This window comes from Dipteris shenzhenensis, chromosome 22, assembly GCF_047967505.1.
Source record: "Dipteris shenzhenensis isolate YYH24624 ecotype China chromosome 22, Dip_SZ_1.0, whole genome shotgun sequence".
Classification (NCBI taxonomy): domain Eukaryota; kingdom Viridiplantae; phylum Streptophyta; class Polypodiopsida; order Gleicheniales; family Dipteridaceae; genus Dipteris; species Dipteris shenzhenensis.
In genome coordinates this window covers 24,936,106-24,956,618 of record NC_141617.1, presented here as the reverse complement: position 1 = coordinate 24,956,618, position 20,513 = coordinate 24,936,106, and the positions used below count along the sequence as shown (strand labels likewise).

The window sequence follows — 20,513 nt, the reverse complement described above, 5'->3', positions numbered from 1 at the left end:
TTTTTATGATTATGTTGTATTTATCTTGGGTGTTGATGCCCACCTAGAGGCTTCGGTCTTTTGAAGACTTTTAAACAAATTTTCTCTCTCATGATGAGCGAAGCTCTCCTAGTCATTGCGGCATGTGAGGAACCCTAAATCCTGCCCCAAGTGATCATGTGAATGTGAACAATGTCTGCTAGATAACTGAGAGGGACTGATGGGCATAAGTTCAAGTCCCATCTATAGCCTCTGTGTATTTACCCCATACATAGCTGCTCATCAGACCAATTCATGAAAAAGTAGGGGTTTCATTAGAAGCTCTCATACAATGGCTGGGTTGGTGATCTAGGTAGGTGGTTCGGAGATATAGTGAAAGCTAGGTTTGCAACAGTGGCTGCAGCTGACAGCCTAGGGAAATTGGCAAAATGCGACATTGGAAGGTGTGAAGGTGTGGTTCATACTCAGCCAGTATAATCTGGCAATTTTGCTCCCTTTCAGCACCTTGATTTTTCTTGTAGGTGTGAGCATTCTGTCCCTAGCATTCTGGCCTTCATTTTGCTTTCAAATATGGGCAGCTATACCAGAAAATTTATTACCAGTTTCTGAGTGGCTTGAAGATTTGATGAAGTGTACCACAGTAGCCTTTGTACTTAATAAATCTTGGACCTTTACATAGGCTGTTGAGATCATAAATTTTGTGTTTGTTTATAGTGCTCTAATCTGTGAAATTTGTAGTAGAAAAGGGATGCGGGAAAGCATGACAAGAGAGACTGTGAAACAAAGGAACACGTTCAAGATTCTTCACATGTGGCAGTGGCTGGGTTGCAGGCTGTAGCTTCATTTCCTGCTCGAGTGTCAGTAATCACACAGGAGCAGTTACAATTTGTCATATACTTCATGCTCAGTATCATTGTGGAGAAGTCAGAAGTAACACCTTTGTGGGATAGAGCAGTGGGAGCTCTTTCTGATATATGCAATATGGAAGAGAAATCTACAATATATACACATAGATCAGGATTGACAGACTTAATAAGTCATTCCTTATTGAATGAGATTTCAAAGGACAACAGCAGTCTGCCTTTGCCATTAAATTTGAAAGCACTTGCTGTGGTCTGTTGCCGGAGGCCAGTTACTTCTATTGTAATAGTACAGAAGCTTACAGAAATAGTCTGTGATAATCTCAAAGCAGTGTCTGTAAGTGCTCTTTAATCACAAAATACAAAATTAGAAGAATTGCCCTTACATATTTTGAAATGCTGTCTATGAGTTAAATCTTTCTAATGGAATGGCACATTGCAGCAGCACATTCACTGTGAATTTGCACTTTTGTGTTTTTGGATTCACTCTGTCCAGCAGAAAACCCAGTATGGGGGAGCTTTGGAAAAGACTACACAAATTCTGCAGGGTCTGTCACAAGATGTTTTGCCTCGGTAAGCTTTGTCTGTGTTATGACTCTTGATTTTGAGTGTTTCTGTTGAGATGGCCTACAGAACAATTACAAATCTTTGCATCACCTTGCTCTTGTATAAGGTCATCATTGTATCCTCTGTTTGTAAAGTTATAGCATAGATGACCCTGAAAGCAGTAACCCCTCGCTTTTATTACTTTTCATAACGGGTCCCATCCATGAAGGTAGAGATGAAACAATATAACCACCTAGATTTGTCTCATGGAATGATAAAGCTCATTAGAGCATTCATTTCCTAACTCAGACCAGGGCTTTGGTAGGTGAAACCGTTTTTTCTGAATTTAGTGTTTGCTGTTTCTGATCTTTTATGTTGATGAGAAATAAATAAGGTTATTTTCATGCCATGCCAAGCTATCCTGATTTCCAAATAAAATGGAGGATCAATGACTGAACTTCGTAGTAAATAATGGAAGAATCACTTATTAAAATGAGATAGAACAATTACTCACATCTAAAAACCATGAGGGTCACGTAAAATTATGAAGAGGGACTAAAGAAACAATTACCACACGAGTCACGAGAAGAGCTATCGTGTCTTGAGATCAGTCCACCAAGGGTGCTCCTTTGTCCATTTTCTATTTTTTCGTTGTTGCCAAGGCCTTCACGCATGAGTGGATAGAGCACAGTTTCGCGGCCTTATAGGGCTGTCTTTCCCAATTTGCTAGATGGCCACTAGAGGATGGTGGAATGGTGATAGAAGGGTTTTGTGTTGTGAGGCCCTAGCTATTCCTGTAGTGTAATTTGCCCTGGAGGTGGTACGGTAGTGAGATTTGTTATTCCCAAAAGGTTCTGCAAGGTTATGAGTGTTCCCTACCCTTTCAAGCATAGATCTTGAAAATGCTCTAGTTGAAAGTGCGATTCATTTGTGCTACAGTTTTTTTTTTTTGAATGGTGTTGTTAAATATGGAGCTTGCAGGCTCATGGCTATGTTTCTTCAGGATTTTCAGTAGTATGGGTTGAACAGATATTGAAATTGTTTACTTTTTCGAAACTAAGTTGTGGGTATTGAGAGTTGTCCAATTTTCTACTTAAGAAACTTTCTATCTTCTTTCTATTCACTTCCCTAACAGCATTGTCTCTACATGCACTTTCTATTCAGTTTTGATAATAGATTTTGTAAAGACAAGTCCTCACCATCCTACGTCAACAGTTGTGGCAGGACAGAATCAGAAAGTGAGGCAATGTTGCAGCTAGCGTTGAGTCTCTGGAGTGCAACTGAAAATTTATCTACCTCATTTATGCATCCTAATTCTCAAGTAAGCGTCAAAGTGTTGGTTTGTTTCTTTCCAATGGCAATGTTGCAACTAACATTCGGTCATGGAAGCATGCCCTTTTGTTCTAATGCATGCCAGTTCTTAAGGAGGACTACAGCATGATGCTCTTCACAGGCATTGAAAGGATGAACATCATTATGCAGTTATCTAGATGAAATAAAGAAAATATATGTGGTGGACAATATATCTATTGAGAATTCGTTGAAAATGTGAAGGCTTAAGATTCTTTCAAAGGGCATCTTCTGTCTATTGCCTGAGAAGGGCCTTGATTGCAGTCAATCGGCTTGTCACCCTGTCTTTTAATGGATAAAAGTGCATTGAATATTGTCCTCATAAGAGTGGACGGGTCATAGTCAATATTGGAGTCTTTCTTAAGATGGCTGATAAGACAGGATTTCATTTTCCCATACCTTGCGGACTAAACTTCAGATGCATAATGTGACTAAGTTTTGAAGATTGAACATTGGATCTGGAGACAGAAGTTATGCAAGGAGAATGATAAATTTGAGATTTGTGACTGTGCCGTTATCCCGAAAATGAAAGGAGGAAGAACAGATTGATGAAGAGTCATTTTCTTGATTGTTTGATAATTGGTCCATGGATGACTATGGAGTATGATCCACATTTCATATTAATATCGAGTTTCCATTGCTCAATCTTGAAAACTGAGAAACAAAGAAAGAAAGATGTATTAATGTCCACGGGAGGCCTTGTGGGCCTATCGGACAAAGTGCACAAAAAGAAGACTCGTACAAGCCTCAATGGGCTGGAGCAAAGGGCGCACTAGAGTCCTTGCTGAGTACTAATCTATGCTTCTCTACTGAGTTCAGGGGCTCTAGCAAAATCACAATCAATCAAATACAACCTGAATCAAACCAATCTTGGAGCTGAGACTCAGACATTGAAGCCCGGCATAGTGGTGGCTCTCTGGTGAAGTGTGAAGATATCTTGGATTTGCGTCTGTCTAGTTGTCTCACGTTGTGGTGAGGGACGCGGTCTCCTTGATCTCTGAGCCCTCTGGGCTATGTCCGGAGTGACCCCTTGTCTCTATTTTTTCTCCTTGAGGAAAGCTGTGATGGGTCGGACCTCAATAGAGTGTGCTCTGGGCGCTCTATGTCTCGGGCGTGGTCTCAACGTCCCTCTCCCAGCGACAGTGTGGCAACTCTCTCTCTTGATCAAGGCTGCCCTCATATCAGCTAACTCCTCCTCTACTCTGTTGTGTCTAGGAGATGACTCAAATGTATAAAAGTGTGTGACGTGTCGCTTTGCCCGGTTAGCCTCTATATCCCGTGGCCTAGCCGCCTCTTGCTGCTCTGTGATCTATCGTAATATGGTCTCCGTGTGTTGGCGCATCTCCAACAGATAGAGCCTAATGCAGACCTGGTCATGGAAATGGTTAAGTCTTGTGAGAGTGAACCGAAGCCGCTACCCTTCAGGTAGAGACAATGGTAGGGTCCTCAGATCTCATAATAGGCTAGCCAAGCACAAAGAAAATTGATCATCTATCTCAACTGCCCCCAAAGTGCATAGCATGTAGATCCTCTACTCTCTGGGTATAGCTGCTGAAGGAGATCTAGTCGTATGATACGGAGGAGATTTAGTTGTATGATACGATTGATCTCATTTCGTGGGATCAACTCAGAAGGCGCGTCCATCTTGTACTGAAAGGGGGGAAGTCTGTCCATCTGAATACCGTGCCTGCCAAGCCATGCTGAAATATGTGCATACCATGTGTCAGCCTCACTCTTTGCTAGTGGTCTGGATCACTCTAGGGCCCCCCTTGGAAGTCTCCAGTGAGGTAAGTCCCAAGCTCTGTGGATGAATGTCACTATATGAAAGATGGCATCAACCTGCAGGGGTGTCATGGCGAACTTTGCCAGTACTATCTCATGTGGGACTGAGGGCTTACTTCGAATCATCCTAGACCCCATAATCACCTGTAGCCGCTCAAATCTGCTCCCCTTTGTCCTTGAGAGATCGCATCCGGAACACTGTCTCTCTAGTCGGGCCAAAGCACTCGGTCCCCATGTGAGTCGTGCGGTGGCCGCTTGAGACATCGTGAAGGTGGATCATGTGAAAACAAACTGCTCCCAAGTATGTGTAGGACTGCACCGTTTTGTGAACGTAGCCCCGTCAGCTGCAAAACTGACCCCATGTATCTTGTTTTTTCGAAGTAATATAATCAGCACTGTTTTTTCGGAAAAAAATAAAATAAAATGTGTAGGACTGCACCATCTCCACTGGCTCATAACGGTAAGTGAAGCGATATCGACGAAGCACTATGCGTGAGGTGTTGAAGATCATCACCTTGGTCTTCCCAAGGTTGACTGTTAGGTCTTTGTGTGTGCAGAAAACCTCTAAGGCCTCTAAGTGCCTCTGTAACCCCTTTGATGAAGATGATGAGGACTATGTTATCGGCATATAGCAATACCTGTATCATGGGTTAGCTAGACGTGATCCTTCGCTCCCTAGGCGGTCTATGAAAGATGTGATCTCATCAATGTAGAGTCCGAAAAGGATCGTTGAGAGGGGGCGGCCCTGCTTCACCCCGATTGTGCTAACTGACCCAGAGCTCGCTCTCGTGTGAGGTGGGCACGTGCTTCTTTGCACTCTTTGTCAAACCAAGGGTTTTGATGCATCTTCCCATCTCGGGCCCGTGTGGATCAGGAGGCAGGGAAGGATCTGGTTGCAGCGTCCTGTACTACTGAAGCAAGGGCGTCCGAGGCGTGCAAAAAAGAAAGAAAGAAAGTTTATTAAAGGATGAGCTCGCGTACAAAGTGATATTGAATCTCAATGTGTTTTGTGCGAGCGTGGAACTTAGGGTTCTTTGCAATTGCCATGCAACTCTAATTGTCACATGATAACTGCGTAGGCTTGTTCTGCAGGCTTGTTCTGCACTGCACCCATGTCTCCTAAAATCCTCCTCAACCACACTGCCTTGCAAGAAGCAAAGCATGCTGATTTGTACTCAGCCTCGGTAGAAGAAAGAGCAACTGTAGGTTGCTTCTTGCTGACCCATGACACAGCTCCAGATCCAAGTGAGAAACAGTAACCTGTCACTGACCTCCTGCTGTCCACGTCTCCTGCCCAATCCGAGTCATAGAATCCGGTCAAGATGTTGCCCTTGGTATAGGTGATGCCATAATCAAGTGTGCCTTTGATGTATTTCAGCACCCGCATCCCTGCCCTCCAATGGTTCTCCCGGGGCTTATTGGAAAACGTGCTTGGTACACCAGTCGCAAAGCTGATGTCCGGCCTCGTGTTGCACAAGTAAATCAAACGGCCCACAAGCCTTCTGTACTTCGCTTCGTCCACCAGTGGTGATGAATCCTCATTGGAGAGCTTCACGTCAACCTCCATAGGGGTACCAACTGTCTTGCACTCAGCCATGCCAAATGCCTTCAGTATCTCTCCAGCATACTTCAGCTGTGAGATGAAGATCTGTTTCGTCTCTTGCCAAACTTCAATCCCCAAATAGAAATGCATCAGTCCGAGGTCTGTCATTTCAAACTCTCTTCCTAGCAAATGCTTTATCTGCGAGATCTTCTCTTCATGGTTCCCTGTTATGACAAGGTCGTCCACATAAAGGACCACGATCATACACCTGCCTCCTTCTCTGAAGATATACAAATTTGCATAAGAGGGGCTCTCTTGAACCCGTTTTGCAGAAAGTAGGCATCAATTCGCTGGTACCACGCTCATGGGGCCTGTTTCAGCCCGTAAAGTGCCTTCTTCAGTTTACAGACTTTACCTTCTGAACCGGGGATCACAAAACCTGGTGGTTGTTCCATGTATGCCTCCTCCTTGAGATCTCCATTCAGAAAGGCGGATTTTACATCCATCAGAAACACGGGCCAACTTCCTTGTGCTGCTAAAGCCAAAACACTGCGAATTGTGGTTAGTCGAGCTTTGGGAGCAAAAGTATCCTGATAATCAAAACCATGTACCTGTGCGAATCCTTTTGCCACGAGCCGAGCCTTGTACTTATCCAACGTGCTGTCGGACTTATACTTGGTCTTGTACACCCACTTGGTGCCGATTACCTTGCGTTTTGGTGGACGATCCACAAGGTCCCAAGTGTTGTTCTTGATTATGGAGCCATACTCCGACTGCATAGTCTCCATCCACCTATCATCACCCTGTGCCTCTTCAAGACACTTGGGTTCATCAGCACGGATCACCTCCTTCATCAAAGCATAGTTGACCAAGTGTTCCTGTGCCCTTCTTTGCTCCTCTAATCTCTTGGACCGGCAGTGTTCGGATGGTTCCTCCTCAATGGTTGGAGGTTCTCTGCCGTCCAAAAGCAACTTTACTCACTTTGGGAATGGCCGTTGCCGTTGTGGTTCTACAGGCTCTTCTTCATCTTCTTTATCTTGAATCCTCCCAAGCACCGTTGGGGGAGTTCGGTCTGCTGTTGGTGGTGGTATTGGATGGATATCTTGGTCCTGGTTGTTTGGGAAGGAAGCATCCTCCTCCAATTGATGCGGCTGTTCTGAGAAGACCACATCGCGACTTACTATTACCTTCTTGGTAACAGGGTTATAGAGACGGTAACCCTTCGCCTCTTCACTGTAGCCCAAGAAAATACACTTCCGGCTCTTCGGTTCCCATTTGGTCCTGTTAGCATCAGGGACATGCACAAAACTGTCACATCCAAAAACTCTGAAATGTGCAGCTGAAGGTTTCTTACCAGAAAAGGCCTGCAGTGGAGTCATCCCGTTCACAGCCTTCGTGTAGCTACGATTGAGAATGTAAACTGCCGTGTTACATGCTTCAGTCCAGAAAGTCTAGTCCAGAAAGTCTTTGGTAAATCTTTCCCTTTCATCATACTCCGGTCCATTTCGCAGATGACGCGCATCTTGCGTTCTGCTACTCCATTTTGCTGTGATGTATGTGGCGGGGGTTTCTGCCTCTTGATCCCGTGACTTTTGCAGTAACTTTCGAATTCAGTTGATGTGAACTCTCCACCTCTGTCTGATCTCAATTTCTTCACCTTCCTCCCTGTTTCTTTCTCGACCATTACATGCCATTCCTTGAACTTGCTAAAAGCCTCGTCTTTAGTCTTCAGGAAGTATATCCATATCCTTCTACTGTAGTCGTCTATCAGTGTCATGAAGTAGTAGGAAACACCCAAAGCTTCCGTCTCCATATTTTCGCAGAGTTCCGTGTGAACGAGCTCTAGAGGAGCCTTTGCCCTGCTGGCCTCTTTAGGAAAGGGCTGCCGATGCTGCTTGCCCATCATGCAAGCTTCACATACATCGGGTAGATCTGAAATTTATGATAGGTCTGCAATCATTCCACTTTTATGCATCTCCTTTAAAGAACTAAGGTTTAGATGACCAAACCTCTCACGCCATAGCTTAGTGTTGCTCACATCGGCTCGAGCACTGAAAGCTGAGAGTTCGTAGATGTTGTTGCGCCGTGTACCTTTACCAACGACCTTCCCTTGAAGATCCAAAATTTGTGCGCCATTCTTATCGAAGTGAACTTTGAGGTCCTGATCCGTGATCGCGGAAACGGACAGCAAGTTCCTCTTGATATCTGGCACATAAAGAACATTGGACAACTATTTTATAACTCCATCTGACTTGAGAGCAATCGTACCTTTTCCTTTTGCTGGACATTTTGCATCATTGTCGACTGCTACCAGGATGTCATTCCCTACCGGCTGTAGAGAGGTATACCAATCCTTTCGACTGGTCATGTGGCGCGATGCACCACTGTCAATGATCCAAGGTTCATCCGCAGGTACATGAACTGCCTCCGTGCAAATCTCCTCAATTGCTACGAACAGCTCTACTGGTACTGCTTGCGCGCTGTTGCTAGACTCTTTCTTTACTCCGTTCTTCTCATCTGCAATCTTCTTCCGGCACTCATTCTGCTTGTGCCCTGCCTTGTTTCAATAGAAGCACTTGATCTTCTTCTTTCTCTTTTTATCATCAGAAGAAGATGGGTTACCAGAGTCCTTACCCTTACCTTTCTTTGATCCAGCATAGAAAGCCGAATCTTCTCCAGTCCTCGTCTTTTGACGCATCTCCTCCTCCAGAAGCATCGCGTTGAAATCCTCAAAGTTGAGGGGCGGATTTCTATTCTGCGTATTCAGCGCCGTAATAAGACTGTCGTACTTTGGTAGGAGAATCTGTATGTACCTTCGTGCTAGATTCTCGATGGTGATGGCGATGGCAATTGCAGTCATCTGATCGCGCAGATTCTTCACCCTGGTGATGAACTTCTCTGCCGCTTCAGACTCAGACAATTTTTCGTTCGCGAGTTGAGTCTCCAGATTCTGAATCCGCGTCTGATTCGTGGTCTCATATTGATTTTTCAAGACCGTCCATGCCTCCTCCACTGTGGTGACATGTTGAATTAACGCCATGACGGAATCACTTACACTGCAGACAATAGAACACAGCGCATCTGCATTTCTTCTTGTCCACGCGAGAATCTCATCCGCAGTTGGTACTATCTGTTGTCCTGCATTGGCTGGATCCGGTCTCGCAACCGGCCTCACGTCCACCCCAGTAGCAGTATCCCGAAGCTCGTATGCGCTTAGGATGGTCTTCATCTTGAACTTCCAGAGTGGATAGTTAGAGCCGTCCAACTTTCTGCTTTTGCTGAATGGTGGGATTCGCAGTCTTGCGGGCTGGGCCATCTCTCACAATCTGCTCGCAAACAGAAACACACTACCAAATCTTCTTGCTAGAGTCCAGGCTCTAATACCATGTAAGAAAATAATACGTCGTCTGTGCTGAACAGATAACAGGATCTCGTACGCAAGAGAGAAAAGCAGATAGTATGGAGAATCAAAAATTTGATTACTGTAGAACTGATACAATAGATGGTACTGCCTCCTAGCCGTGCGCTCTTGTGAAAGAAGCTTCGATGGCGAGCTGGAAATAGTAGAGGACGGAGGCTGGATGCTAAGGAATCAGGGTAGCTGTAGCCAGTGATGAAATGGGCTTCACGGGCTCGGTCTTATATAGCCACTAGTCGTAGTCGGTTGGACCCAATTGGACGACCGACCCAGTCCGCCCAAAACAGTCGACTAGGGGTCGGTGCCGAAATAGGCCACCGACCACACGATAGAACCGTGGCGTAAAATAGAACAACGAACCTACGGTTACTGTTTGCGGCCCAAAGCCATCCGGGATCATCTGGGGCTCCAAATGGGCCCCGCAACCCGAGAGTGGGCTGCCCCAGGAAATGCTCCGTCTACCCTCAATGCGGTCAGTCATGGGATGCCTTCCCGCACTTGCATGTAGCCTAGTTGGCGGTGTGCCAACTCTATCTGAAGCCGTCCAGCCATCAGGCCACACATGGCCCCCATCTGGTGTCCAAACTAGGACCTACCGGATAACCGAGCTACTCAAATGCCTTCTCCTCATATGGGGGGCTTACAAGTAGAGTTAGCTGGTTCCCGCATAGTTACACGAGAGTGGAGCATTGATATCTAACAGCTTTTTCACTTCAGCTAGTGTTTTATCTACATGTGCCTTTTTTGCAAGGAGGGCCGCATTAGTAGATTCCAAGCTATCGAGTTTTTGAATCAATGCAAGGCATATCTTTTGGAGGCTGGTGAGGACATTGGATGTAGTGTTTGGAGTGGTCCCTGCTGTGTAAGCTGTCATGACATTTTCAAGTGCTTGTTTCCCCCAAATGTCCTCCACACATGCTTGCGTATGCATTGTGCAAAGTATCTGCCCCTGTTTATTTGCTGAACTATAAAATGCAGAAATAGAGAGATTCTTCACATGGTGATCTTTAAGCAAGCTAGTGGTTCTTTCTTGCCCTTCTTTGTTTTCAGTATCGCATTGTGTGGATTTGCTGTAGAATCTCTGCTTCTGCACTTTTCTTTTTGGTTAGTACTTGACTTTTTTGGTTTTTTCAGGTGTCAAGTTGATTCGAGGTGCAAGGCAGCCAATCCGGAGAGAGAGAGAGAGAGAGAGAGAGAGAGAGAGAGAGAGAGAGAGAAATATATTAATATCCGCAGAAAGCCTCACGGGCTTATGGGACAAAGTACCAACAAGTACAAAACAAAAACCTTACATCATCTGGATAAACCAGAGAGGGTCAAGGAGTGCATATGGCAACTCAGCTCAAGCTTATTTGAGAGAGAGAGAGAGAGAGAGAAAGAAAGAAAGAAAGAAAGAAATTTTATTAAAGGTCCACGGAAGGCCATACATGGCCTATGGGACACAAAATCATCCGAAAGGAAAATACATCATCAACGATGCGCCAACTAGGTGGCCTCATCGTAATACCGCTAAGATGCCAAAAATGGCTACAAAAATCCTAGATACAAAATGAAATGAAATAGAGTACCAAAATTGCATAGATACAAAATGTAAAATATGAAATATGAGGAACATCGTCTTCCCTAAGGGGTCTGTGATCCAAAGAAATGATGGAAGTCATGGCCATCGACCATGCCTCCTGCCATGAGTGTGAAGATCTGGGCAAGTGTCAAATGGGCTGCTGGCGGTGCCAAGTCTCCATGGAGCAATCTCCTCCGAAAATCTGCCATCATCCTCCGTCGTCTAGAAATAAAGCGACGGGTACGGCCTCTGTATAAGATCATCCTGCGGTGCTGCCGGATCATGTCATATGTACATCCTCGGGGTGGAACCATCGGTGCTCTCTGGCAAGATGGGCTATCTCTGTGCTCATGGTCCTGCTCCTCATGAATAACCAGGTCTCTGGCAGGGATGCGACGGTGCTCTCTGAGGAATCTCTCTCTGTATCTGGTGATCTCCCTGATGAACAACGCTAAGCAATACTGATCCTCATACTCCATAATCCGAGAGAGAGGTCCAAATCCGTGCCCAAATAAACAGTGAAATCTGCCACGGATCTCATAATATAAAGGGCATCTGCAAACAAAGTGCTCCTCAGTCTCCACCTCCCCCATAGTGCAACAAGGGCATATCCTAGTCTCTCGCCTGGGTCTATGTCCGGTAGCTGTACGACGCATCCTGCCGGCCTCAACGTCTAATCTGTGGGAAGATACCCTGAGCTGGCCCAAGGCAATCCTGAGTGAGTGCGACATATGAACGCCGATATATCCTGGGGATATGATGAAGCCATCCTCTGAAATCCTGAGAAAATGGTCACGATATGTGGCCATCTTCGTAGGAAGCTCCGTGGGATGAACCCAAGTGCGAAACGTTTGTAGCTACAACAAATCTGCCCTGATAACCTGGCTGAGCTCATGTCGAGTGAGAGGGAGGCGAGGGGCATCTATGCTGTATCGAAATGGTGGCAGCCTATCCATATCCAAGCCCAGCGAGGTGAGCCATGTGGAGAGTGTGTGGTACCAACAAAAAGTATGACCTCTCTCCGCTAACATCTGCGAGGATGTCAGTGCTAGCCACGGTAATCGTGCTCTGCCTGCTGCTGAGTCTCCGAGCGCCTTGATCCTATGCAAGTACGTAACTGACTGAAATGCTGCATCTAGCGCTAGGGGTGTAGCTCCGAACTCTGCGAACGTAATCTGATGCGGTACCGTGGGCTTCGCTCTGATCAATCTGGAGAACATGATGATCTGTAACCTCTCTACTCGTCTCCAATCTGCAACCCTGAGATCTCCTGCCCAAAAGGGGCTAGCATACATGACTGCAGGTCTCACCAGCGTATCGAAAAGTAAGGACTTCGTGTCGGGATGCTGAAAATGTGACTGTGCACATTGCCTCTCGAGAAGAGCCAAGGCGGCATACCCTCTACTGATCCTATCTCGTGCTGCATGCGTCATGGTGAAGACTGGACCTCTAAATGTGGCACCCAAATATGTATACTCCCTAACTAGCTCCACCTCCTACCCATCAAATGTGAAAGAGAACTCGCCTCTCCTATAAACCTGGTATGACGTGTTGAAGACCATGACTTTGGTCTTCCCAAGGTTTACAGACAACCCTCTGTCATGACAAAAGCTGTGGAGTGCATGGAGATGTGCCTGTAAACCCTGCTGGGAGGAAGAAATAAGAACCACGTCATCTGCATAGAGGAGAATCGGTATCGTGGATCCTGCCAGTAAAGAACCTGTACCACCCATCGTCTGTATGTACATCTCTAACTCATCGATATAGAGACCAAAGAGTGTCGGAGACAAAGGACACCCCTGCTTCACCCCTATCGTACTGCGTACTTCCGCCGACAGCCCCGCCCGTGTCCTGACTCTACCTGTGACTCTCTCATACAAGGCCATGATCGCCCATTGAATCTCCCCATTGAATCCCAAGTCACGAAGTCGCTGGAAGAGTCTGAAACGCGGCACAGTGTCAAATGCCTTTCTGAAGTCCACGAAGCAACAATAGAGCCGTTGCTTACGTGACTTCGCCTCCTCAATCAAAGCCCTGAGTGTGAAGATATGATCTAGAGTCGAGTGCTCTGCACGAAATCCTGCCTGCCCTCTAGCTCTCATGCCTGTCGCCTCGGCATGGTCATTTATATGTCCTTCTAGAATGGTCGCATAAATCTTGGCCATGACATGGCCAATCATAATGGTCCTGTAGTTCGACGCCTCCAAAGGATCCCCCGACTTGTGTATGGGTACTATGGTATTTTCTAGCCAACTCGGTGGAAGACCTGTACAAATGGACTCGTTAAAAAGACGGGAGAGGACTGTAGCTAAGGCATCAATCCCATGGATTACATACTTCGCTTGCAATCCATCATGGTCCTTAGCTCTCCCAGTCTTCAAACGATGAGCTGCTGCTCGGACACTATTGGATGAGAATAAGGCAGAGGAGGTGGGTCTAGGCACATGGGATAAGTCGATCTGTGGCTGGTCTGGAATATCATATAAAGTGGAAGTATAGGCAAGCCAAACCTGCGGGTCTGTAAGAGGAGTTTGAGATTTCAAGCGAAGGAATTTCTTCCAGAATTCCTTGGAATCACAGCTGAAAAGTAAACTTCTCAGCTCCTCCTCATTCCGGGCTAGAAATTGGCACTTTTTGCGTCGCACCAAACGCTTGTAACTCTTCTTGGTCTCAATGAGGAGGGGAGACTTCTCCTGTGTCTCAAGGCGAAGCTTCCTGCGGAGTTCTTTACACTCCTCATCATACCATCCATTACAAGGCACAAGACCGCGACTGGTGGAGGACTGGATGTGTGGCAAGTGACGGGGAAGGACTTGTGGGCTGCTGAGATGATGGAGGTATGTACAAGGTCCCACCGATCCTGTGTGGAGGGTAGGGCATCGAGAAGGTGCGGACGGAGAAGACCACTCAGGTGCTGGCTATAAATATCATCAAACTGGTGGTCAAAATGAACCTCATAGTATGGCTGACGCTCATGATGTCTAGAAGGGGGGGCATGAGGAATCTGGGTAAGAATAAAGTGCAGACGTGCATGATCGGCTGAAGGCATAAAAGGGTCGACTGTGAGGTTATGTACAAAAGGGATTAAAGTCGGGGGACCCAAGACGTAATCAATGACGCTCGTACCACCACCCGCGAAGGGAAAACATGTGGCTGTGGATGAATGCGGCCACTGTCGAAGTCCATTATAAATGACCATGCCGTGTGATGAGAGAAGCTCCAATAGGCGATGTCCCTGATCTGTCACCTCTACCCCTCTATCTGAAGATAAGCGTGGAAAACTCTCATCTAGGGCAGCTGGAACTAAGACTGGATCCTCAGCAAAGTCCAAAATCTCTGCCTGCCTGTCTGATGTCCTCGCGTTGAAGTCTCCTAAAAGGATGACCTCTCCGCGGCGTGAGTACTCCAATACATCGGCTGACAAATCCTCAAAAGGTGATTGTCCTGGTCCATCTGAGGCATAACGAGACTGTCTCGGGGGAAAGTAGCATACTGCAATAAACAAGTCTCTCAGGGGGGGTCTCCTGATCCGTACCCAAAGATATCTGGCCCAATGGTCTCTGCTCATGACTGTGAGTATCGATCTGAGATGCTCTCTATAAAGAACTGCCACACCGCCAGATCCTCTGACTCCTCCTGATCGTCTAGTCTGCTGTTGAAAGACAGACTCCTAGGCATACCCTGTCACCTGCGGCAAGCCTCTCTCTGGGCTCTCATGGGTCTTTGTAAAGAAGACGATGTCCTGATAAAAAAAGGCCTCTCGTAAGTTGCCAGGCTGAGCTGTGAGGGAACCATTACAGTTCCAAACTGCGAAACTCAAGCTATCTGGCAGACTACGTGTCCCATAGGCCTCGTGTCGTCAACTGTGGGCTCCAGCCGGTCTAGATCGCATAGCTCCTATCAAAAGTCTGCCCTCTCTGATCACGGCCCACTTGCCCTCACGACGGGCAACATCCCTCTGTGCAATGAGACGTCTATGCTCCTCCCACTGAAGAGCTGTAAGGTCCTCATCCATGTGAATCTGTGGATGGTCCCTCAATCTGGATCTCCTTCGTAATACTGCGAGACGGGCCTCAGCATCTCTGAATCTGATGATAAGTGGCTGGTGCCGTGCTGGATCCCGGCCCACTCGATATGCAGCTACTATGCCATGATCCTGAACTCCGAGTGTCCCAGATATGAAATCTGTCGCCTGATCCATGGCTGATCTCATATCTGATCGCTCAACTCCGCGGATGCGGATGTTGAGGGCCTTCTGAGCTCGCCGCTGACTCTCGGCAATAGTCTCAGAGACTGTGGTCTGCTGGGCCTGTGGGGCTCTACGCACAACGTCCACCCACTCTGAGGTCTTCTGTACCTCTGTCTGCAGTGTGGCCAACCTCTCCTCAACTGCTGCACTAGCTGGAGGAGCTACATGCAGCTGCTGGAGGCGATCATCGCATGCCACAACATGCTCCTGAATGCGTGTCTCCAGCTGCACTATGCGCTCAGCATGTGTCCGTAACTGGATATCCCGATCAATATCTCTGGTATGAAGCTCTTCGGCTCTTGTACTGCTGCCTATGCTTTTATCTTTCTCTACTTTTGCTCCTTGGAGGGCCATGGTGGAGCTCCTTGTTTGTGGCATCTCCTTACTCCTGGAAGTGCTGAATTCTCTGCTCAAAACTGCCTCTAAGGGCCATGGTGGAGCTGCTGAATTCTCTGCTCTCAAAACTGTCAAAACTGCCTCCTTTTGCCCTCAAAACTGCCCCTGTTTTTCTGTTTTTCCTGCACTTTAAGGACACTTGCTGTAAGTCTATTCACACGGGGGGGGGGGCGCACGGTTAAGCCCTTCTCATATCTAACCTCCATATTAAAATCTTGCATCAGTTAAGCCCATGTGCCTTCCTTCCCCTCAACCTAGGACCATCACATATGTAGTTGATAGGCTCGTGGTTTGTCAATACAACAAACTTGACTTCATATAGGTAATGTCTAAGTATTCAATGCATATATAACCGTATATTTTCTTGGGTAGGCCACCGAGCATGAGTGTCATGTAGCTTTTTGCTCTCAAAATCTACACGTCGGTCCTCCTAGAATAGTCCTCCTAGAATAAGGCTGCGCCTATCACAAAATCACTTCAATCAGCCTTGAAAATGAATGGTCGGCTCGAATACAATATAGCCAATATAGGTGAAAAGGAGGCTTGTCAAAGGAATGGTTAGCCTTGAAAGATTGCTCACTGAGTTCTTAAGGAAGACAATGAATCCTAGAAACACACTATGTTGCTGTACTATCTGAGGAACGAGCCAATCCAATACCTTTTGAATCCTGTCATGATCAATTCTCAAAAAATCTTTTGTCCAAAGTACAATAGTTCTTTACAAAACAACTAGCTCTCAGACTCCTTCGCATATGACTTCTCATGCCTTAGTGTCGCTGACACATTGCAGAGATGCTGAAGATGCTCATTGAGAGAGTGACCATACCTAGTTCGGAATCCCGTGTTATAGGTGTCTTCCTCAATTATGTGTATCTGGTGATAACTAGTATGAAGGTAATCTTCGTAAGATAGGCAGGTCCCTGCAGCCTATCAATCAAGTTGTCTACTCTAGGAAGGCTATATTGGTTCTTGATTGTAACTTTGTTCAACATTTTATAGTTCACACACATGTTCCAAGTTGCATCCTTCCGTGCTTCTAATTTACCCCATGCACAGGTATCCCGACCACAGTCATATACTCATCTTCTCCCCTTTGGCTCATCCTATAAGGCGTCGAGCGTATCCTAGTGCTTATAGGATAAGCTCTTGGAACTATATCCGATGGTCTACCAATCTAACGGGTGGTAAATGTCATGACAAGAGAAATCACTAATCCATGATTAGTAGACATTAAAACATTATTATATATATTATACGCAAATGGTGTAACATGTATTTGTATTTATGATGGACACCGACCGATTTATTATGGCGGTGGATCATCTAAGTAGATAGGACTACTCGAGCTGGAGCCTTGCTTCAGGCGGCATCGAATTTGGACATGTGACACTTATTTTATTAATAAAGATGTGCATACACGTGTATAGGTCCTAGGGGCAATAGGAAGGTAAGGGTGGATTTAGGTGCATTGAATGGTAAATGCATGGGTCATAGGATAAGGGTAGGTGTAAAAGGGAAGCTACTAGCACCTAACTTTGCCAAAGCCTTCATGCAACACTAACATGAATTTTACTCACATATTCTCAACCAATGCTCACAACAAGGGCTAGAAAATGCCCGAACCCATTACATGCATGGAAGCATGACCTCAACAAAAGTGATCAACACCCAGATACCATGCTCTGGATTACCTTGGTGCAACCACACTGCACATCATCATTTCCCAAAAGTCCTAGCAAAAGCATTTACAATCTCAAAAAAATATATTTACGTCAGTATAGAGTCTTTTGATGAGAGTGTCCATAAACTCAAAACTACCACCCACTAGCTATGTGCATAGCTATGTGCCTACCCTCCAGTATATACAGTGCTCAAAAACTTATTACAGATTTTAGCCTATGATATTTTGCCCACCCATAGGCTGCAGACATTCATGTCTTGCAGCTCAATTTTGAACATATGCTTCAGCTCATTTGAAACATCTTCATCCATAAGACTCTCCAACTTATCTTCAATCATCACTGCTGGTCCACATAAGCTCACTTGCATTACTCTAATCACATATTTCTTCAACCTCAAACCATTGACTTTGTTCTTGTGCATCTTGCCATCTAGATCCTTTACTTGATAAGAGCCATTTGCAAACTTCTTCACCACACGATACGGTCCTTCTATCTTGCTACAAACCTTGTTTTAAATGTAAAGTCCAGTTTGCTGTCATACCGTAACACCAAATACCCCTCCTTGATATCTTGGTCTCCGTATTTCAGATTTGCTCTTCGCTGGTTTTTTCTTGAACCATTGCATAGTGTTCCACAGCCTTCAATCTATCCATTTGAGCCTCTTGCAGATCCAATAATCGATTCTGAAAAGATGAGCTTGGATTTTCTTCTAACTTCATCGACATCTGGAGTGCCGGAATCTCCACCTCTAATGGTAAAAGTACTTCCTTCCCATATACCAAGTGATAAGGTGAAAACCAAGTACTGCCTGTCATAGACGGTAATAAATAATTGCTTCTTTTTTTTGCCCTCGGATTTTGAATTTTAAGAATTGAGGTATGACATGGAATGACAAGTAGTCTTTCTCTGGTGTCTTTGAAATTATAGGAAGGGACATGGAAAGCGGCTTGGGCTTGGTTGCATGCTATATTTTTTACATTCTTTGCAGTATTGAGATTTAACTTGTTGCTTTTACTGCATGAGGTGCATTACAGATTGTGCCATTGTTTTCCTGCAGTATTATGCTGCATTGAGGTTCATGAGGTGGGGATATTTAAAAAAAACTGTTGGTTATGCAGATTCTTGAAGAAAGCATGGGAGTTTTACGAATCACCATTTTGAAGTGTAATGAACAGTCACAAAGACACTTTTTACTGAAAATATTGAATTCAGTTATGAGTAAATCCTCTGCTGCATCATCCAGATCCGCAAGTCCTGAAGATCATTGGGTGACAGGGCTATTCGCTGCTGTAGTTGTAGCACTTCGTCCTTCCATTAATATATTTCAAGAGAAGGTGATTCTACCTATGCTTTTAACATCTGCAATTTGTTCTCCATGTGTGGGTGTTGCAAAAATGGCTTCTGAGGCTGTGGGTTCTATGTTCAATAAATGGTATGCCAAGTCAGAAGCAGCGGATGAGATGAAGGATAACAATTCCTCTTTTATTGCCACAACTAATATGATTCTGAGGGGTGAATGGCTACAAAAAGAAATGTGTTTGAAGCAGGGTGGAAGCAACACTGAAAAACATATATTATGTGTGGAAGGGGAATCTTTGAAGGTCAAGTTGAGAGGCATACAGCTACTTGCATGGATTGGCAAAGGACTAGCCATGAGGGGACACGTAGCAGTGTCCGACATTGCCATGTTGCTGTTAAGACTTGTTCATTGCGATGATGTTTTGAACACTCAAGGTCAAGATGATACCCTTTTGAATGTTTTGTGGCCAAAGGATGAAGAGGTTTCTGCAGTATCCTTTGCTGCTGCAGAGGGTGTGGGATTTATATTAAAAGACTCAGAGACCTCTTTGAATAAGGACCATTATGCCACCGTGAAACCTCTGTACAAACAACGGTTCTTTACCAGCATGCTACCTCCTCTTGTTCTGGCTATCAAAGAAGCTGGCATGCAAGGAAGGTATCAACTTTTTTCATTTGAAATAGTTGTTGTGCTGAAGATTGTAAGCTTGCTGGTTTTTGATTTATTCTGGTTGAACTTCAATTGTGCAACTTGTGGCGTGCGGACTGGGGAGGCTTGCAAAGGAACATAATATCATTCAAATTTACAGACACACCAAGAGAGAGTGCCAAAAAGAGGGGTTTCTCTATGTTTAGCAACACCAGCCACAACCAGCGAGGTGGTTTAACTCCTCATACCAAAACATATATACAGCTAAGGAGTTCCGGCAATCTAACTATTAGAGAAACGTTTATACTTTATCCATGGCTTTCGGGAGTCGATGGCAGCTGTTTTACTAGCTATGAAATGTGTTTAAGGTCAATAAAATTTGTGGTGTGATCTTACTACAATAAGGGTCCCATATAGCTCATAGAGTATAGATGATATTGTGCCAGATATTGACAAGAGGGGCTGTGGGTCGAGTCTTTTACTCCGCCATCAGAGGCCTACATCATGCATCCCAGACATTCCAGGCTGTGCTACTGGCAATCATCTCCCAAACAATGTCATCCAACAAAAGGTAATGGGCACCACCTAGTTTAAGGGGGGAACTCAAGGATGTATTGACTGATGACCTGCTCATGAGGTTATCTTCATGGAGAAAGCATGTCTCCCCTCTATTAGCCAAGCCACCATACACTATGGGAAGACCCAAATGGATCCTCCTAATGCTGGCCACAATCGTGAGAGAACTTAACTACTTTTAGGCTGAGGGACAGCTCCATAGGCACTGTGCTATCTCTAGCTGTACAACAATGACATTTCCTCATCCTTCGCGTTTCATGGGGATCAGCTACTTCGACTGCACTAACCAGGTGAAGTAGAGGAAGTCCTACCTCTAGCTTAGTGAAGAGTAGTTTAGCAAGAGCTTAGGCTAGGCACTCCCTAGAACTAGAGTAGAAATACCCAATGGAAACCAACTAGTGCAAAACAGTTAATTAAATGCGCCTTTTGACTTGGGAAAACATGAGTCATGGTTTGGACTCACAACAGTGGCATGTGATAGGCTGCACATGGATACAATAGAGAACTCCTTGTTGAGTTTAGCTTGAGCAAAAGACTCAGCTGTATGAAATTTAGATTCATTCATGGGTGGACTTACAATGATGGCATGTGCTGGGCTGCACATGGGTAGAATAGAAAACTCC

At 45.4% G+C, this 20,513-nt stretch overlaps 1 protein-coding gene across 4 annotated transcripts in view; it reads left to right on the top strand.

Moving 5' to 3' along the window:
* Window positions 1-20,513, top strand: part of MET18 (ARM repeat superfamily protein) — a 202,884-nt gene that overhangs the window by 103,189 nt on the left and 79,182 nt on the right. For 3 of the 4 annotated variants that reach the window (XM_087393876.1, XM_087393874.1, XM_087393877.1), the window contains exons 11-14: window positions 797-1,176; window positions 1,336-1,412; window positions 2,601-2,706; window positions 18,485-19,323. In XM_087393876.1, coding sequence (XP_087250002.1) covers window positions 797-1,176; window positions 1,336-1,412; window positions 2,601-2,706; window positions 18,485-19,323 — 1,402 coding nt within the window. The remainder of the gene's footprint in view (window positions 1-796; window positions 1,177-1,335; window positions 1,413-2,600; window positions 2,707-18,484; window positions 19,324-20,513) is intronic. The other variant, XM_087393875.1, reaches the window with a different exon arrangement.